Genomic DNA, 22,024 nt, shown 5'->3' on the forward strand with positions numbered 1-22,024 from the left:
CTCAACATCACTCATCATCAGGGAAACAAAAATCAAAACCACACTGAGATACCACCTCACACCAGTCAGAGTGGCTAAAATGAACAAATCAAGAGACTATAGATGCTGGCAAGGGTGTGGAGAGACGGGCACCCTCCTACCCTGTCGGTGGGAATGTAAACTGGTGCAGCTGCTCTGGAAAGCAGTGTGGAGGTTCCTCAAAAAACTATCCATAGAACTTCCTTATGACCCAGCAATAGCATTGCTAGGGATTTACCCAAGAGATACAGAAGTGCTGATGCATAGGAGCACATGTACCCCAATGTTCATAGCAGCAATGTCAACAATAGCCAAAACATGGAAAAAGCCTAAATGTCCATCACCTGATGAATGGATCAAGATGATGTGGTATATATACACAATGGAGTACTACATGGCTATGAGAAAGAATGACATATGGCCATTTGTAGGAAAGTGGATGGACATTAGATCTTTTTAAAGTATTCTGGTTTGCAGTGTGCAATAATGTTGACCAAGATTTGACCATAATATTCTCTGGGGTTTTTTTTTATTTTTTTAGTGTTTATTTATTTTTGAAAGAGCATGAGCCAGGGAGGGGGAGAGAGGGAGACACAGAGTCTGAACAGGCTCTGGGCTCCTCAGCAGAGCCCCATGTGGGGCTTGAACCCACAAACTGCTTGAACCCACAAACCTAAGCCAAAGTCAGACACTCAACTGACTGAGCCACCCAAGTGCCCCGATATTCTCTCTTTTCTTTGAATACATTTCTTGGTGACACTAAACAAAATGTATTTAAACTTCTGGACCACTATAATAAACACTGATCTAGTGTTTTCCAAGTATCATCTAGAATCTATTATCCTATAATAACACTATGAATTAGCTTCCCCTGGCTCCCTGGATTTGTTGTCCAGAGTGAAGAGAAAGAACATGGTACTAGTCCTGGCTCCATCCCAGGTCTCCATACACCTCAAATTCAGTAGTGTTCTGGAACTGACTCAAACTGGCTTACAAAATTGTGAAATTTTAAGAAATTCTGAAAGATGGTTGTTAAACCCAGCCATTATTAAAAATATAATTATAAAAACTTACAATTAAGTAAAATACATTTTTAAAAGGTAACAAATATTCAAAACTCTTCACTTTCATTTCTACTCTATCTTACAATCTTCTATGTGCTCTTGAGGTGACTTACATCTACATTATGTGACTGGCAGAAATCCTATATAATGGTGTGCTACTGCGTGTTCTCTTTTCGACACTGCATTCAGAGGCTGAAATGAGCCATGGTGGGAATATTTACACCATGGAAATCATCAAACATGACAAAGTAGGGCTGTTACCCCAGGGAACTGGTTGCTAAATATTTACAAGAACACCACTGCTTGAGTTCCTGATATCTAACATCAGGCATTGGATTTCAGGCTGTAAGATCCCTACCAGGCTTCACATGCTGAATCCCTGTGAACTCGGCACCACTGAAGGGTGACTAAACTGTCTGAGACCATCCATGGAGTTCCTTTCTGAAATGCAATTTTTTCTGTGCTCAGAAGCTCAAAAGAAGGAAGAGTCATCTGGTTGGGTGATTTTGAGCTCAATCATTTTTGTCATTTAAAAGCTTTAAAAGAGAATATCAAACACCAAATATGTAGCAGAAGCATAAAAAAGAAAATACAGGAGCTAGCACCTGTTAAATAAATAAATCCTGTTATATAAATAAATCCTACTATTGACCATCAGATAAATCCAGGGGTTTCCTTCAATCCCTCCACCCCAACTTCCAAATAACGCTACCTCTCCTTTCCAAAGACTCATTTTTAAGTATTTCTTAATCCTAAAGGACTCTGTATTAAAAATTATAACATATATTGCTGGATTCAGATTTCTATGACACTTCAATTTTAACTAAAAGGATTCAGACTTCAAAATATATTTTGAACACAGGAATAATTAAAAAACATGTAAAGGCTCTTTTATCAACTTTTTTCACACAGACTTTTCCTTCATAAGTGAGTGAGAGAAAAATCTTTTCTCATGACATTTATTCACAATGTGCTTCTTTATTTCTTTTCTGACAACAGACAGAAGAGTTATATGAAACAAGGGCAGGCAGTAAGTACGCTCATATCATGGAGAGACAACCGTTAGTGTATAATTTCAGGTAATGGGACGAGGTAAGACCGTTTTGCCCACTCATATATTTTATCCTTGGTAACAGCCACATGAGTCAACACAGGGAATTGGAGAAAGGAGAGGTAATTTAATTCTCTGTGCACTGCTAAACACTGTGCACTTAGCCCTGAAAAGGATAGGTCACATATAATAATTAAAGGAAAGAACTACAATAGCTAAATACACAACATTTTATTACTATGGTCTTGTATTTAGGGAGAAAGTAGGTCAGGGGCAAACGAGGTTGAACGGGAGAAACCTGGTCCCTAATGACACGGGAACCCCAAGCACAAACACCCTCCCCCTCCTGGCAGAAGCAAGTGAGCAGGTGGCTGTAGACACAGAGTCACACAGTGTCCTGAAGACTCTGGGACCTAAACACCTGGCTTTTGTTCTGGAGCATGAGGAGGGGAGAAAAAAAGAATAGCATGTTCTGAACTCAATTGACCTTGACCCCACTGCTACTGGTGGCCAGGCTCTGAGAACTCAGGATATGCACGGACTGGAAAAAAGGAAAAGAAATGGAAGAGAACAAAGCAGAGAAGGATGGGGTGGGGGAGACCAAACAGGAAAGAAGGAAAGAACGGGAAAATCGGTTGGGTCCTACTAGGAGCTCCACACCCCTTCACAGCCTCAAACAAAAACAGAACCCGGCTTCCTCACACCACCACTACCACCCCAGCGTTAAACTGCTCCGGAAGATGAAAGTCACTCCACAAAAAAAACAAGGGAAGGGAAGAGAAATTCACCATTAATCTCAATGTTAACATCTAGCAAGTAGTCTCACTCCTCAAGTGGAACAGAACTTTCAAGGAGTCTCACTTTACCACAGAGCTCCCACAGACTTGTGATTTGTAAATGTTCGGTTATTTGCACAATCGTGTTGCTGTTGTTCTGGCAGAGAAGTCCTTATTTCTCCCCAAACAAAATCTCACACAGAGGGCTAACATGCAGAAGAGGGAAAACCACAGCCCTTCCTCTGATGAGAAGACACCCCTCTCCAGCAGCCCCCGCGTGCCCCAGGGGCACAGTGTGCAAATATAAGCAACAGACTGCGAGCTACAAGTGGCAAGAAGCCGCTCACCTGGTGGAGGCCAGCCCACCGTGGTGGGGGGACAGGGGGCCAGCTCACAGAAGGGGGTGGGGAGCCAGCTCACCCGGCAGAGCCAGGCCAATGTTTGTATATTTAGAGGCCCACACAACACTGGGAATAATAAGCAGCAGATGGCATCTGGTCCAACACGACTGAGACCTCACCTTGCAAGACCCTTTCACAGAGAAGTGATATGCTCATGTTCGTGCTCATTCTCCTCTTCTCTCATTCAACCCACCTTCCCCACCCCCCAAGTGCACACACACCGCACACGCACACACACCTGACACAGAGAGTCATGCGCATCTAGCTAGCAGCCGTGCACACTCACTGACCAGGGCTGGTAACTCCTCAATATTTGGTAGTGCTATTTCATAGTGGTCTGGGAATATAACAAGTTTGGCTTCATCTTCATATTCATAATCGTCGCTATTTAAATCGTCATCAGTATCTAGATCTGAGGAGAAAACAAAAACAAAGAACAAGAAGTGAAGAGAGAACATTCAACACCAAGGCAGCACTCACTGGGAAAGCCAGAAAGCCACAGCAATGACAATCAAAGCCATGACATTTATGATTCCCTCTGACAACCATCCATCTGCCCCAAACCAGGAGTAAATGTAGGCCTATCATCTTTCCTAAGTTATGAATACTTATTAGTAAGTGACAGACGTATAGACTGAGTCCTATCATACAGCTTTACAATGTAAAATAGGTACATATGATAGATATTCAATTCTTAAAGATTTTTAAGGGAATAAATTGTTGACTATGATTTGCTAGGTACCTGGCTCCTGATTGCGTAAGAACAGGTTGGAATGTTTTTCACAACACTGTAAGATACAAGATAGCACAGGGTTTCAGAAGCGATAATCCAAGGTTCAATTCTAGCTCCAAAATTTAATGTAACTTTGAGCAAGTCACAAACTCTCTAACCCTTAGTTTCCTCTCGTGTAGAACAGAGATAATAGCTCTTACCTTACAGTTTATACGAGGGATATATAAGAAATTGTAGACAAGAGATCTGGCACATTATAGGTAGTCAATAAATGATGGCTATTATTTAAAAATAAATCTCAGCCTCCCTCTCTCTGTCTCTCTCTCCCCTTCCCCCACTAGGAGTTACGAAGATATTGCATAGTAAACCAGGGAGGACATCTCCAAAATATAAGTAGTCCTATTGTCCTCAGGCTGTGCAGAATTCTCAGTAAGAAAACTGAGCTCCTCTAGCCTGTTATTTATCAAATCATCATCTGTCTGCTTGGCTAATCTCTGGTAAAGGTTAGGTGAAGGCTCAAGGAAATGTCTTGTCACAATATTTACATGGACATTTCAGCCTTACATTCACATGGATGCCAGGATCCTAGATCATGTTTGTATATTTAGATGTTTGGAACTATGGTGACAAAGAGCTACTGAGCCACATTCCACTCACACCACACATAAACAGGTACACAAACAGGGGTCTGCAGATAGGAAAAAGTTCTTTTCCCAGACGAAGCAGCTGCCCGAGAACCAAAGAACCAAGGTTCTGTTATTACCTTGTTGTTTGCCTCCAACCATAAACCCAGTGTCTTTTCGTGTACGGCGTTGCTCCTAAATTCTCACAAGGAGGGCAATGTTAAGTGGAGAGTAAGGTACAGCAAGACATAGTCTCAACAATTGTTAATAAAAGGTTCCAAATACTAAGAATCAGAAATATCAAAATAAAGAAATAACCAACATTATTAGATAGCTATGTCAAAAATGATTCTAAGAGTTTAAGAAGTCATTAAAGGCGTTATTTGCTAGATGGAATGCTGCCCAATTCCTGAATCATTGAATAGAAGCAATTAGATCTTCAAATTGTTTTTAAACTCACTAAAGGCATTTATTTAAAGGAACTGGCTCACACAAAGACATTCTACATATAATAAAAATTCAGATGCCCCAATATCTGTAATTTTAAAAATTAGAACCTAAATGTTCAATGAGAATGGTATTGAACCCAACAGAATATTATTTAAATGATATTTGTTTTGTGGGTGTGAAGTTTGGTGAGTTCCTTGTAGATTTTAGATACTAGCCCTTTATCTGATATGTCATTTGCAACTATCTTTTCCTATTCTGTCATGTATCTTGAATGTATCATAGATAAGCTGCTATATTACAATTGCCACTTCAGATAGCTGTGAAATTAGGTGATTAACTAGTTGGTACCTAACCTTCTAATTTCTGTATAAGTCTAATTACATGAAATAGAAGTGGGGGTTTTGATTTTTTACTTTGCTTTTCTGTTTGGAGTATCACTGTAACTACTGTATTGTAAATGACGGAAAATAATTGCATATGTTAAAAAAATAAATTGTATAAAAAAAAAGAACACTCCAGAAAAAAAAAAAGGCAAATCCAAAAATAAATAAATAAATAAATAAATGATATTGAGTTAGACTATGTAGAAACACAGAAACATTTACCCTATGTCAATGTTAAAAATAAAAAATTCAGGGCACCTCAGTCAGTTAAGCGTTGGACTTTGGCTCAGGTAATGATCTCACAGTTCGTGGGTTCAAGCCCCACGTCAGGCTCTGTGCTGACAGCTCAGAGCCTAGGGCTTGCTTCAAATGCTGTGTCTCCCTCTCTTTCTGTCCCTCCCCCACTCACACTCTGGCTCTCTCTGGCTCTCAGAAATGAATAAATGTTAAAAAAAATTTTTAATACAAAATTCATCTTCACCGTAAAGACAGCTTTGTAAAAATTATGCCCATAGACAAGCAACAGAAGGAAACCTGAACAAATGAAAACAATGAGTGGATGGGCTTTTTTCTATTCTTAAATCTTTACTATCTCTTTTATGACAATTTTAAGGAACCGAAGTACAACCCCTTTATTTTTGTGTACAGAGTCGGCTCATATAACATATTATCTAAGCGCCTCTCATCCATGGAAAACACACTCACTTAATGCTAAGTCAAATCTTATCTGGCCAAACAATGATAAACTAAGTCTTAAAAAATCCTGCTCTGTCATTTACTACTATGGAACCCTGGGCAAGTTCTTTCCAAGTTCCTTTTCCTCAGGAGTAAGCTACAAATAATGATATCTACACTACAAGACTGTTGAGGAGATTCAACAGGCACGCGGTACAGGGTCTGGCAGGGATCAGGGGCCCCTAGGACAGCAGCCGCACCTGCATCTTCACCACCTTCTCTACATGCCTGACAACCAACATAATAAAAAAGTGCCTTCCCTTCCCTTTGGCTATCCCAGTCCAGAGCAATCCTGAGATAAGTTTCAGAAAGACCAAAATATCACGTGGGGATCCCTGCTTCCAGACTGTAAGCTGTCAGAGCGGGGAAACCTGTGTATCCACTTTACGTATCCCCAGGCCCCGCACAGCATCCGGCACACGCACCACACCCAGTAAATGTCTGTGAAAGGACACTCCAGGAAGTTCAAGACCCCAATATGCTATGGACAACAGCTAAGCAAGAGCATCAGAAGGGTAGTGGTGAGTTTTTTAATTAGTAATTGATATGTGTTTAATAATAAGCAAAACTGCTATTGTGCAAAAAAAAACCCAGAACTTTACTGGGTTTTTTTTTCCTTTTTTTTAAGTGGGCTAGAGCCTATAACTCATAACCCTGAGAGATCAAGACCTGAGCTGAGATCAAGTCTGACACTTTACCAACTGAGCCACCCAAGTAACCCCCTGTGTTGAGCTTCTTTACACTTTATTTATAGTTGCTCTTTTTTTTAACCTTTATTTATTTTTTTGGGAGAGAGACAGACAGAGTGTGAGTAGGGGAGGGTCAGAAAAAGAGGGAGACACAGAATCCGAAGCAGGCTCCAGGCTCTGAGCTGTCAGCACAGAGCCCACTGCAGGACTAAATCACAACCCATGAGATCATGACCAGAGCCAAAGTTGGATGCTTAACCAACTGAGCCACCCAGACACCACTATGTTTATTTAATTCAATGGGAATGGAAGGGGACCATCATCTTTCCCAAACATTTTTATCCAAATGAGGGAAAAGTCAGCAGAAGTAACTTACACTCTGATTTTAAGGGACAAATCTAAGGTTTCACCTAAATATATATGACCCCACAGTCCTAAGTATGCATCTACAATTTCCATATTTTTCTAATAATAGTCTCACCACCCCAAAAAAATCTAGTTGAGGAACCTATAGAAAAATTATACCCTAAGACCAGTAGGGCTAGGGCCCCAATCTCTCCCAGTAGCTACCTTCCACTATGGCTATTAACTGGCAATACTTGGATGGTTTTTTCTTAAATCTAAAATAATTAATTAACTTTTATTTTATTTATATTTTGAGAGATAGAGCATCAGCACATGAGCGGAGCAAGGGCAGAGAGAGAAGGAGAGAGAGAATCCCAAGCAGGCTCCACTCTCAGCACAGTGCCCAGTGCAGGACTCCATCTCACAAACCTCGAGATCATGACTTAAGGCTGAAATCAAGAGTCAGATGTTTAACTGACTGAGCCACCCAGGTTTTTTGGTAGGGGCACCTGGGTGGCTCAGTCGGTTAAGCATCTGACTACACTCAGGTCATGATCTCACAGTTCATGAGTTCAGGCCCCACATCAGGCTCTATATTGACAGCTAGCTCAAGAGCCTGGAGCCTGTCTTCAGATTCTGTGTCTCCCTCTCTCTCTGACCCTCCCCTGCTCATGCTGTCTCTCTGTCTCTCAAAAATAAATTTAAAACATTTTAAAAAGTTTAAAAATATCTTTTCCCAATTCTACTTCAATGATCCTCTCAGGAGAAGTGGCTGATAACACAGCCATTTCCGGGAAGTAACTTGCAAGTAGCACCATGGAAGAAAAGATCCCTGCATCAGACCAGGACTCTGACGCCCAGCTCAGAGTTCTCCCAGCCTGACCAGACTGACTAGTTTGCACCCTAGGGGTGAGCAGTGTGGCTGCTCTAGTGCTGTGAAATCTGCATAGATGGAGGAAATCTCCTTGAACACAAACCCTGTTCTGGGACCTACTTCAGAAGGAAATGGCAAAATGGAGTTTACTAGAGCCTTCTGACCATTACAGGTACAGCTGAGTTCTGAACAGGCTCACTCCTAGAACTTTCCACAAATGCTCTGTTTTCAACCTACTCCTCATCAAGTATGAATGCTAGGGCTAAAACCAAAATGGGGGAAATTTAAGCTCTCTGAGGTTTAGTGATGGTTCTGCAATGTCCCAGACTTCAGACACCAAAGACCTTGACTCATTTACTTCTATATGTGAAAGTGGTGGGAAGGAGAGGAAGTCAATAAAAATGTGAATATTTAACACTATTTATGACATACCAAAGATATGCACTCAATGCATTAGCAGCTATTTCTACATCTATACACATTTGTAGCCTGAATGTAAAAAAAATACATGAGACGAGGCCAGAACCACATCATGAGTCCTGGGGTATTTCTTTAAAGATCCTGGACTCCCTTATACTCCTCCCTTCTTTCCTTCCGTCTCATAAAACAGTAAGTTTTGTATCAGCTTAGTCCAAAAATTCACAGTCTCTCATATTGTTGTAAGTTATCTTTTAAAAGACAATCTAAGAGCATCCCTCTCTAGCTTAAAAACATTAACACAGAGCGTGACCTGCCTTCTCAGTGCACAGTCACAGTAAACAACAATAAACAGCAAGTTTTGCACAGCGGCCCTAGGCTAAAAGAAATGCATAATGGCTGTGTTTACTTAGTAGTTAGGTCCAAACAACTTCACAAATATTTATGTTCTAATAATTTAGTAGCCATTTGAAAAAATAATACATATAAGTTGAAAGAAAGAAATGTTTTATTTCACTCTTAAATAGCCATAATCCCTTATGTGTGCACCTGTTGGGCACTGCACAACCTCTCCTTGAGTCAGATGTGAACACCTCCTCCCTCATTTTCTGTTCCACATTTATTTTCATATGGCACCTGCCTTTTACCATAGAAACCACCAAAAAATCAGCTTCACAAAGAGGTGGAGTCACTGAAAGGACTATAGGATACTCCAACAGTAAAACTACACAGAGGTAATAGTTCATGCAGTGTTCAAGCACGACTGTTGTTTCCCTGAGGAGTTAGAAATACCCCAAGGTGCACCTGGGCGTTCACTGCAGCACCCTAGGGTGCCTCGGAGTACGGTTGGAAACTAAGTGTTAATAGTTCCCAACTACCTACAGAAAAAAAGTCTAAAAAGCATGGTATATGTCTACAGTATTACTGGGAAGAATATACAAGATATATAAAACTGGCCAAATAGAAATACTGTTTGCCTCTGGGGAGATTAACCAAGTAGCTAAGAGACAGAGACACAAGAATAACTTACTTTTCACTATAAAGCCCCTCATAACTTTTCAATTTTAAGCTATGTCCAAAAAACATTGTTCTAAAAATGTCTTTTAAACCTTACACATAAAAAGTAAAAAATTTAAACTGATTTAAAAATTAATGATAATTGTCACTGTTGATTTAAAAAATTAAAAAAACACACCAGCAAAAGCTAGAGCTGAGGCAAGGATCCTTAACTCTGACTTCACCTGAACGACATCAAGGTAATCAGGAAGACCGACCTGAATGTTGAAGGGCAAGATGGTGCCCAGGAGACTTGGATAAGCCACTCAGCACCAGCTAATGGCCTCAGTTTCCCTTACAAAATCTGAAGTCATAACCGAATGATTATAATGTCACTGGAAAAGGAATTGGTCACCAAGTCATGAAGTGACTGGAGGAAAAGAAGCTTCGATGAGAACGTGTTAGTCAGCTGCATCTATTTTATAAAGGGAAGAGGGGCATCATGATGACATTTCAATAGCAATGAAAAAGTGCTTTCCAGTCACAGAAACAAAGAGACTATGTAAGAGAGTTCTGAGTTCTCTTCCTCTCTAAGAAGAGACAACCCAACATCCCTTGTAGGTAAGGAGTCTGTGGCAGAGGCGACAAGCTGCCTCCTGGGAGCCACTCTACCCTGCTTCCTGAGTAACAAACTTTACTCTGTGAAGCCAGGTAATAAACTTTATGTACTTTCCAGTCTCCTATACAGTACATGGTACAGCCATATGACCAAGTTCTGACCAGAGAGGTGTAAACTGAAGTGTTGCTTAGGGATCTATTAGAAGACTGACAAAAGTAAGCTGACTCCTCTGGGAGATTAGATTTTTTTTTTCTTTTTTGTCCTTTCCCTCTTCACTTATGCTTTCTGGGATGGGGAGAAAATGGCTGGAGTTTCAGCAGCCATTTTGGACCATGAAAAGACCATGACATTAGAATCACAGGAGGGTGAAGCAGAAATATAGGAAGGGTCTAGATCCTGATGAACATGAGGACATCACATCAGCCTGGACTTGCTATTTCCCGACATCCTCTACATGAGAAAGGAATAAATGACTACTTTATTTAAAGTCACCAATATTTTAAGTTTTCTGTTCCATACAACAGATCTAAGCCTAATGTGGTCCTTCACTGAAATTAATGTACAGGCCACATCAACTTGAAAACAGCTATGATCAGTGTGACAAGAGGAAAGTCACTGATATTGGGGGACACGAAGCACCATTTAAGGGAGCTATAAAGGTGGGCTTCCAAAACCAAATTCTTACTGGAACGAAGTAACTAACTTCATCTGTGAAGCATCTGGGTAACAAACGATAGAGAGAAACAGGGCCTGGGGCAAGCCCCAAAGTACCAATGACATTCAAATTTAAAATTTTTTAAACCTGGTACAGTCCAAATAGAATATTTTTGCTGGACTATGAGTTTTATGTATAGTCTGTGGTTTTCTAAAATATGGAATGTTAAGTGAACACATACAGCAGACCATAGAAATGGACCCACTAAAATGAAATGGTAGGTTAGCATTCCCAGGAAGCAATGGAAAAGGTTCACACAGTATGAAGCACAAAACCTCAGTGCTTACTTTTGACTTAATTCATAAAATAGCTAAGGGGCGCCTGGGTGGCTCAGTTGGCTAAGCATCCAACTTCAGCCTAGGTCATGATCTCGTTGTTCTTGAGTTCAAGCTCCCATGGAGCTCTGTGCTGACAGCTCAGAGCCTGGAGCCTGTTTCAGATTCTGTGTCTCCCTCTCTCTCCCAGCCCCTCCCCCACTCATGTGTGTGGATGCCCGCGCACATCCTCTCTCTCTCTCTCTCTCTCAAAAATAAATAAAACATTTAAAATTTTAATTTAAAATAGCTACTTTACCATATCCTCTACCACCAAAATGATCACTAGAGAAATCAAACCGCAAGGTCTTTTAGGAAAGACACAACAAAGTTTAAGTGAATGTTTCTTCATTCAACCAAAGAAAATAATGAAAAAAACCAACAACAGTAATTAAAAATGTTTAATTATTTCCATCTCCAAGAATGCCATGCTGATGTCATTTAATTCAGAAGTCACATTATCTCTATTAGTAGAAGGAAGCCCATGGCTAATAACCAAAGCATCAGAATGCATCCAATCATTTCAGCTTTGAGGCCCACTCTGAGCTGGTCTGGGTTTAGTTGGTTGATTTGGATTGAGGTCCAAAGACCACAAAGAGGTGGGAAAGATTGGCCAGGCTGGAAAACAACAGATAAGCCTCATAAAGAAAACCACTACTGAAAATGAGGATAGAAGGCTGCAAACATGAGCCCAGTGTAGAATAATGGAGAATCAAGGCAGGAAGGACACTTCCAATGGATTTCCTTTCCAAATAATTAATGGGCCTTTTCATTACAACAGTAGCACATGTTTGTTACAGAAAAACTTTAAATACAGAGAAGCAAAAGAAGAAAATAAAAATCACCTCAATCCCACTACTGGAAAAGAGCTACTATTAACAATCTGGAATATATTTTGCCAGATTCTTCTGGACTCTCAGTTATATATGTATAGGTGTATGTATATACCCACACATGCATATACACACATTCATACATATATGTACACGCATACATATACACATATACATACACACATGCATATGTATGTGTATATATCTTTTTTTACCAAAATGAAATCATAACATGCAAACAATTTCTAAATTTCTTTCAGACAATAATCCTATGCATTTAGGGATATAAACTTACTTGGTCAAAAATAATCAAATCACTTTTTATCCTGGCAAAAGCATATCAGAAGATTAACATGAAAAATGATCATGATTATAGGATATAGAAACCAGTGCTCATTTGCATGAATAAAACTGGCTCTTCTAAATAAGGGAAAAGAAGTGCTAGGCACACACCTCAGTAATCATTGTGGCAGGCAAGATCCCCTGACAGATGATAAAATTAGTGTGTAAAACTTTGAAGAGAAATAAGATATTAGCATAGTCTCAAAGTATTAGTCCCAAGGTATTTATTAATTACACTGAATCTTCATAGTGGAGAAACCCAGCAGACACACCACCTTAACAAGCAATCAGAGGCACCTGGGTGGCTCAGTCGGTTGAGCCTCTGGCTTCAGCTCAGGTCATGATCTCATGGTTCATGGGTTTGAGCCCTGCATCAGGCTCTGTGCTGACAGCTAGCTCAGAGCCTGAAGCCTGCTTCAGTTTCTGTATCTCCCTCTCTCTCTCTCTCTTTGACCCTTCCCTGCTCGCACTGTCTCTCTCTCTCAAAAATAAATAAAAAACAAAAAAAAATTTTAAAAAAACAAGCGATCAAGGTTAACAGCACCCATATGAAGACATCTCAGCATCACATGCCCCCCAGTATCATGCACTGAGGCGGGCATATCACCTCTGTGGTGTTCTTCTCAAAAATGCAACACTTTAGGCTTATGAGGAAATAGACAAACCCAAATCGAGGAACATTCTACAAAAATAACTGGCCGGTACCTTTCAGAGGTGTCAGTTATTAAAGATTTAAAAAAGACTGGAAGGAAACATGACAATATATCATGGAATTCCCCCCCCCCAAGAAAAAGAAAAAGAAAGAACATTATTGGGGAAAATGGTGAAATATGAATAAAATCTATAATTAGGCTAACATTAAAAAAAGAAAAAATATCTTTACTTTCAGAACAGTGAAAAAAGAAAGCAGAAGCAGAATCACAATTACTCTCCAATCACTGTAAGTATAATTGCTTCAAAACACTAAACCCAACTAAGAGTACTAGAAGCATCCTTCACCACTATGTAAGCACAAAGTGGAGGCAGACCATCCCAAGCTAAATTGGTACATCTTATCCTTAAACTGTAGAACAATAAATAACCTATTATTCCAAATCAGACATGCACATGCACATACATGCACACACAGAAAACCTGGGCACACTATTGATAACTATTTACATTACCTAAAAAAATCTTGGAATTCCTCCTTTTTGGTAAAGCTCCACCAGATGCCCCTCTCACCTTCTGAAAAGAAAACAAGAGATTGTTAAAATACAGCATGCAGAAGAAACGACGTGGAGAGTGGCTGGGGAGGGAACAGGTTCTCGGTTGTTAACAAAAGACAGAGAGGAAAGAAATACTCAACCTGACCAGAGATTCCAGGACAAACCAGAACTTGACCCAAGCCAATGGAGGTAGGTGAAGGGCAATGCTATTGTTCCACTTGATTATTTTCATCAAATTATCAAGACCACTGCTGGAAAGGGATGTGGAACCAGGGATCAAGGTGAACTAGACATTTCAACTTCGAATCGGCACATGCTCCCAAGAGGCTAGAGTCCATGCCCAACCATGGAACTACTCTGGAGAAATAGTGGTGGAACCCCGGAGGGAAGGCTCTTATTCTCCTGCTACCCACCGGGTCCCTGTGCTTGGTCCTGGGCACACACAGAAATTACGGTTGAAAGGTCCACTGACATTCTGGTCATATTAATCTCAGTCTAACCTCCCTAAGTATTTTGGGGCACCAATTAATGGTTAGTTGCCATGTTAATAAGTTTCATGTATTTTCTACCTCTAGTGGAAGTATCTGACAGCAATGAAATAAATGCTCATCAAGGGGTCAAGCAAATGAAGCCATTAATTAACCTTCTGACAAAAGGGTTTTACTTTTACAAAAAATTTTACTCTCAAACAGGATTCTAAAAATTTTTTTTCAAATGGCCAGACCATATTTTCACATTGTTTTTTCTCTCAGTTATTAGAAAAGAGTACATTTCCAGCACACCATGGTGTGACGGTCAAAGCCTGGCATCTCTTCAAGTGGCCACATGCTATGGCAGCATCAAGGCCTTGCTGCTGCTTTAGTTTGTCCCCTTATCAGTCTTCAGTCTCTTTTGCCACATTTTATCATCTGGCATTGAAGGCTGACTCGTCTTTGTGATTCTCCCATTAAGTTTTACAGCTTCTACTAGAAGTTTATGGTTCACATCTTAAGCATTGAATATGACATAACATGTTAGCTCAAAAACCTGTCTCCAACTACTCATGCCAAATTCATGTCACTTCTCTTAAAATCTCTATCCTCCAAGGTCTCAGAGCCCCGATTCCTGTCCCCACCATGTGCCTGCATCAAAAAAGGGATGAAATAAAACTTGTCTCAAAGGCACATTTAGCAGTCTTAGAGTCACTTGAAATCTGTCTACAGAAGTTTGTGGCATGCTTTTAACTTTTCCAACATCACTGTCTCCTCTACCCGTGCAGGATGGTGGAGGGAGGAAAGGAGAAGGGTTGCATGAAGACCTGCTAGAATATGAGGCGCTCCCTGATTGTGAGATTCACACCTTAGACTTGGATCCACTTCCTTACAAGAAAAAAAAAAAAAAAAAAACTAGGTCTCCCTTCCAAAAACCATCATCTCTGTGCCTGCCTCAGTCTCCACTAGAAATTAACAGGGTCTGAAAAAAGGGAACTCCTCAGTCAGTAAACATGACTGTGCCCATGGGTCAGGCTTTATGCTGGCACTGAGGCTGCAAAGTGAATGAAGACATCCTCCATCCCTTGATGAGCCCACCGGCACAGTAGGGGAGCATATATACAAATAGCACTAGATTCTGGTGAGTATTAAGAAAAGTGTGGAAAAGGTAGAATTATAAGGAGCAAATGACAGTTCTTCTGGAGTGGAGGCTGTGGGCAGGGCTGGTCAGGTAAGAAGAGCAGTAGGTCTGGCATTTAGCAGCTGCTCAGCAAATATTTATTGGATGGATGATGGATGAACAGATGAATGGATGAATGGATGGATAGATGGATGGGGGATGGACAGGTAGATGAATGGATGGATGGAAGAATGATAGATGGATGAAGGTATGGATGGATGGGTGATAGACTGATGAATATATGAGTGGATGATGATGGAGGGATGGATGGATAATGGATGGATGGATAGAGATAAACAGATAGATATGCCGACCACAAGGATACAAGTATAAGAGGAATGAGGCATTCCAGAGAAGAAAAACAGCATTTACAATGACATCATAATGTATTCCAGGAAGGAGAAGTGATTAGATATGTCTAAAGCACAAAGCTGATATAATAAAAGTAAGAGTCAGAAAGCCTATAGGGGCCAGATCATGGAAGGCCTTGTAATCAAATGCAAAAGAATTTTGGACTTACCTTGCAACAAAGGGAGATAGCAGAGATTTCAGCCTCAGAGTGCTACAGATGCATGCATTTGAAAGGATCACTCGGTGTAGCATGCAGGCTGGGTGGGATGGAGGGCAGCAAGTTTGAAGGAAAGGAGATTAATCAGGAAGCTAAAGCATTAGTCCTTTTAAGGGATAATGAGCCCTCAGACAAAAATAGCAGGGATGGAAAGGACAGGATGACTTTAGAGCCATTTGGGAGATCCAGATAACTAGACTTGGTCACCAACCAGCATGGAATGAAAGCAGAATCCAAAATGTCTAGGTCTCTAGAATTCAAGATGAAGAACAACTCTGAGAAAGGATTATTCATATAGTCTGGACACACTGAGCCTGAAATACCTATGAGTTGTTCAAGTAGGAAAAACCAACTCAGTCAGATGGTCAGACTTTGGCTCTGGAAAGACATGGATTAGTAAATCATGAGTTCAGAGAAAGTGATTAAACAAGGAAATGGACAACACTGATGAAGAAGAGCAGTTTTCAGAGATATATAGTCCAAAGGCACCCTAGGAAGTGCAGATATTTAAGGAGTAAATGAATGAAGAGATGCTAATGAAAGAAAGTCAGAAAAGGCAGCCTAAAAAACAGCAGCAAGCCAGGAAAAAATGATGCCAAAGAAAGCAGAAGAAGAGCAGTTCCAAGAGGAAAACAAGTTCAAATACTTGTAAGGCCAAGTAAAATCAGGGTGGAAACATATCCACCACGTGATAAATGAGTAATCACTGCAGTCCTAGCAGTTTAGCGGATTATCAGGAAGATCAACAGGACAGCAAGGCTGAACTTCCAAGGAAGTATAGTAGAGGTGATGAGAACAGAAAGGTTTTAGGAACACTTTAGTTGAAGAATGGGATGACCAAATGAGGACACAAACTATAGGCACAGTTTGTGGTGTGTTCTTCTTGTTTGTTTCAAGTTTTTATATAATCTAGTTACTTAACATATAGTACAATACTTGCTTCAGGAGTAGAATTTAGTGATTCATCACTTATACACAATGCCTTATGCTCATACAAGTGCCCTCTTAAATATCTATCATCTATTTCCCCAATCCCTCACCCGCCTTCCTTCTGATAACCCGAAGTTTGTTCTCTATAGTTAAGTCTCTTCTGGTTTGCCTCTCTCTCTTTTTTCTCTTCCACTATGTTCACCTGTTTTATTTCTTTTGTTTTGTTTTGTTTAATTTATTTTTGAGAGAGAGAGAGAGAGAGAGAGAGAGAGAGAGAGAGAGAGAGAGAGAGCGCACGTGAGCAGGGGAGGGTCAGAGAGAGAAGGAGTCACAGGATCTGAAGACAGGCTCCAGGCTCTAAGCTAGCAGTCAGCACAGAGCCCAATGCAGGGCCTGAACCCACAAATCATGAGATCATGACCTGAACTGTAGTCAGACACTTAACCCACTGAGGCACCCAAGCACTCCTCACCTGTTTGACTTCTTAAATTCTATAAATAAGTGAAATCATATGGTATTTACCTTTCTCTGACTGACGTGTTTCACTTAGCATTAATACTCTCTTACTCTAACCATGTCCTTGCAAATGGCAAGATTTCACTCTTTTCTTAATGTTTATTTATTTCTGAGAAAGAGAGAGATGTGCATGTGAGCGAGGGAGGGGCAGAGAGAAAGGGAGAAAGAGAATCCAAAGCAGGCTCTGCACTGTCAGCGCAGAACCTGATGGTGTCTTGAACTCACTAAGGGTGAGATCATGACCTGAGCTGTAATCAGACACTTAACTGACTGAGCCACCCAGGTGCCCAAGATTTCATTGTTTTTGATGACTATATTCCATATTTCATATATATTTATGTAATATCTACATATTTATGGAATGTATACCTATATACCTATATACACACCACATCTTCTTTCTCCATTCTGCAGTCATTGGATATTTGAACTCTTCATAGTTTGATTTCATTGATAATGCTGCTATAAACATTGGGGCGCATGTGTACCTTCAAACCTGCATTTTTTTATCCTTTGGGTAAATACCTAGTAGCACAATTGCTGGATGGTACAGTAGTTCTATTTTTAATTCCTTGAGGAAATTCCACACTGTTTTCCAGAGTGGCTACACCAGTTTGCATTCCCACCAACAGTGTAAGAGGATTCCCATTTCTTCACATGCTATCCAACATGTGCAGTTTCCTGTGTTGTTAATGTTAGCCGTTCCAACAGGTATAAGGTGGTATCTCATCGTGGTTTTGATTTGTGTTACCCTGATGATGAGTGATGTTGGGCATCTTTTCATACATTTGTTGGCCATCTGGATGTCTTCTTTGGAAAAATATCTTCTGCCCATTTCTTAACTGGATTATTGGGGGGAGGGGAGTTGAGAGTTGAGTTTGATAAGTTCTTCATAGATTTTGGATACTAACCCTTTATCAGATATGTTATTTGCAAATATCCTCTCCCATTCCATAGGTTGCCTTTCAGTTTTATTGACTTCCTTTGCTGTGCAGACGCATTTTATATTGATGAAGTCTGAATAGTTCATGTTTGCTTTTGTTTCCCTTACCTCCAGAGACATGTTGAGTAAGAAGTTGCTATGACTAATGTCAAAGAGGTTACTGCATTTTGTTCTCCCCTAGGATTTTGATGGTTTCCTGTCTCATATTTAAGTCTTTCATCCATTTTGAATCTGTTTTTTGTGTGAATGTTGTTAAGTGGTACAGTTTCATTCTTCTGCATGTTGCTGGGCAGTTTTCCCCACACCATTTGTTGAAAAGACTGTCTTTGTTTCCATTAGATATTCTTTCCTACTTTATCAAAGATTAGTTGACCATATAGTTGTGAGTTTATTTCTGGGTTTTCCACTCTGTTCCATTGACCTATGCGTTTGGTTTTGGGCACATAGCATACTGTCTTGATCACTACAGCTTTGCAATGTAGCTTAGAGTCCAGAATTGTGATGCCTCCAACTCTGCCTTTCTTTTTCAAAATTGCTTTGGCCATTCAGGTGTTTTTTGATTCCATACAAATTTTAGGATTGTTTGGTCTAGCTCTGTGAAAAATGCTGGTAGTACTTTGATAGGGATTGCATTAAATGTGCAGATTGCTTTCAGTAGTACATACATTTTAACAATATTTGTTCTTACAATCCATGAGCATGGAGTGTTTTTCAATTTCTTTGTGTCATCTTTAGTTTCTCTCATAAGTATTCTATAGTTTTCAGCATACAGATCTTTAGCTCATTGGTTAGGTTTATTCCTAGGTACTATATGGTTTTTTGATGCAATTATAAATGAAATTGACTCCTTAATTCCTCTTTCTGCTGCTTCATTGTTGGTATATAGAAATGCAACATATTTTTTACATTGATTTTGTATCCTGTGACTTTGCTGAATTCACGTATCAGTTGTAGCAATTCCTTGGTGGAGTCTTTCGGGTTTTCTACATAGAGTATCATGTCTGTGAATAGTAAAAAGTTTCACTTCTTCCTTGCTGATTTGGATGCCTTTTATTTCTTTCTGTTGTCTGATTACTGAGGCCTAGAATTTCCAGTACTATGTTAGAGAACAATGATGAGAGTGTTGTTCCTGACCATACAAGAAAGCTCTCAGTTTTCCCCACTGAGGATGATATTGGCTGTGGGTCTTTCATATATGGCCTTTATGATGTTGAGGTATTTCCCTCTATCCCTACTTTGTTAAGGGTTTTTTCAAGCATGGATGCTGTATTTTGTCAAAGGCTGTTTCTGCGTCTATTGCAAGGATCATATGGTTCTTATCCTTTCTCTTATTAATGTGGTATATCATGTTGATTGATTTGCGAATATTGAACCACTCTGCAGCCCAGGAATAAATTCTACTTGATCGTGGTAAATAATTCTTATTCTTTTCATGTTTTTTTTAATTTTTGAGAAACAGAGAGACGGTGAGAGCAGGGGAGGGTCAGAGAGAGAGGGAGACACAGATTCTGAAGCAAGCTCCAGGCTTCGAGCTAGCTGTCAGCACAGAGCCCGATGCGGGGCTCAAATCCATGAACCGTGAGATCATGACCTGAGCCAAAGCCAGACGCTTAACCAACTGAGCCACCCAGGTGCCCTGGTAAATAATTCTTTTAATGTACTGTTGAATTCAATTTGCTAGTATCTTGTTAAGAATTTTTACATTCATGTTCATCATGGATATTGGCCTGTAATTCTTTTTGGTGGGGTCTTTGTCTCATTTTGGGATCAAAGTAATGCTGGTCTCACAGAATGAGTTTGGTAGTGTTCCTTCCATTTCTATTTTTCAGGAATAGTTTAAGAATAGGTATTAACTCTGTTTGAAATGTTTGACAGAATTCCCCTGGGAAGCCATCTGGCCCTGGACTTGTTTTTTGGGAGAGTTTTGATTACTGATTCCATTTATTTGCTGGTTATCAGTCTGTTCAAATTTCCAACTTCAGGTAGTTTATATGTTTCTAAGAATTTACCCATTTCTTCCAGATTGCAGAATTTGTTGGCATATAATTTTGCATAACATTCTCTTATAATGTTTGTATTTCTATGGTATTGGTTGTAATCTCTCCTTTTTCATTAATGATTTATTTGGGTCCTTTCTCTTTTCTTTTTGATATGTCTGGCTACAGGTTTATCAATTTTATTAATTCTTTCAAAAAATCAGCTCCTAGTTTCATTGATCTGTTCTACTGGATTTTTTTTGTTTTCACATCATTTATTTCTGCTCTAATCTTTATTATTTCCCTTCTTCTGCTGGGTTTAGGCTTTATTTGCTGTTCCTTTTCTAGCTCCTTTAGATGTTAAGGTTAGGTTGTGTATATGAGACTTTTCTGGTTTCTTGAGGTAGGCCTGTATTGCTGTAGAATTTCTTCCTAGATCTGCTTTTGCTGCATCCCAAGGTTTTGGAGGGTTGTGTTTTCATTTGAATTTGCTTCCGTGTATTTTTTTTATTTCTTCTTAATATCCTGATCAACCCATTCGCTCATTAGTAGGATGTTCGTTAACCTCCATGTATTTGTGGTCTTTCTAATTTTTTTCTTGTGATTGACTTCAAGTGTCCTAGTGTTGTAGTCTGAAAATATGCATAGTATAATTTCAATCTTTTTGTACTTGTTGAGGGCTGATTTGAGATCTACTATGTGATCTATTCTGCACAATGTTTCATGTGCACTCAAAAACAATGTGTAGGGGCACCTGGGTGGCTCAGTCGATTGAGCCTCCAACTTCAGCTCAGGTCATGATCTCATGTTCGTGGGTTCAAGCCCTGCGTCGACCCCCGCTGAGCTGTCAGCACAGAGCCTGGAGCCTGCTTCTGATTCTGTGCATCTCTCTCTGCCCCTCCCCCTCTCATGCTCTGTCTCTCTCTGTATCAAAAATAAATAAAACATTTAAAAAATTTTAAAAAGAAAGATTTTTAAAAAGCACAATGTGTATTCTGCTGAGTTTGGATGAAATGTTTTGAATATATCTGTTAATCCATCTGGTCTAGATGTCATTCAAAGCCATTGTTTCCTTGTTGATTTTCTGCTTAGATGATCTATTCATTGCTGCATGTGGGATATTAAAGTCCCCTACTCTTATATTGTTACCATTGGGTTTCTTTATGTTTGTCATTTTTTTAATGTTTATTTATTTTTGAGAGAGAGAGAATGAGAGCAGGGGAAGGGCAGAGAGAGGGGGAGACACAGAATCTGAAGCGGGCTCCAGGCTCTGAATTGTCAGCACAGAGCCTGACAAGGAGCCTGAACTCACGGACTACAAGATCATGACCTGAGCTGAAGTCAGTCACTTAATGACTTAGCCACCCAGGCACCCCTCTTTATGTTTGTTATCAATTGATTTATATATCTGGGTGTTTCCCATTGGGGACATAAATATTTACAATTGTTATATCTTCTTGTTGGATAGACTTCTTTATTATGATATAGTGCCCTTCTTCATCTCTTGTTACAGTCTTTGGTTTAACATCTAGTTTGTCTGATATAACTATGGCTAAACTGGCTTTCTCATGAGGCCTCTTAGCATGATAAATGGCTCTCCATCCCCTCACTTTCAATCTGCAGGTGTCTTTAGATCTAAAATGAGTCTCTTGCAGGCAGCATATAGATGGGTCTCATTTTTTTATCCATTCTGATATCCTATGTCTTTTGATTGGAGCATTTAGTCAATTTACATTCTGAGTGACTACTGATAGATATTAATTTAGTGCCATTGTATTACCTGTAAAGTTGGTGTTTCTGGAGATTTTCTCTGTTCCTTTCTAGTCTTTGTTGCTCTTGGTCTTTCTTTCCCTCT

At 39.8% G+C, this 22,024-nt stretch overlaps 1 protein-coding gene across 1 annotated transcript in view; it reads right to left on the reverse strand.

Moving 5' to 3' along the window:
- Nucleotides 1–22,024, reverse strand: part of USP13 (ubiquitin specific peptidase 13) — a 120,422-nt gene that overhangs the window by 69,854 nt on the left and 28,544 nt on the right. Inside the window, exons 3-4 of the mRNA XM_029939833.1 lie at nt 13,545–13,605; nt 3,601–3,722 (exon numbers count right to left, since the gene is read on the reverse strand). Of these exons, the coding sequence (XP_029795693.1) occupies nt 3,601–3,722; nt 13,545–13,605 (183 nt within the window). The remainder of the gene's footprint in view (nt 1–3,600; nt 3,723–13,544; nt 13,606–22,024) is intronic.

The sequence above is a fragment of the Suricata suricatta genome, chromosome 5 (assembly GCF_006229205.1).
Source record: "Suricata suricatta isolate VVHF042 chromosome 5, meerkat_22Aug2017_6uvM2_HiC, whole genome shotgun sequence".
Lineage (NCBI taxonomy): Eukaryota > Metazoa > Chordata > Mammalia > Carnivora > Herpestidae > Suricata > Suricata suricatta.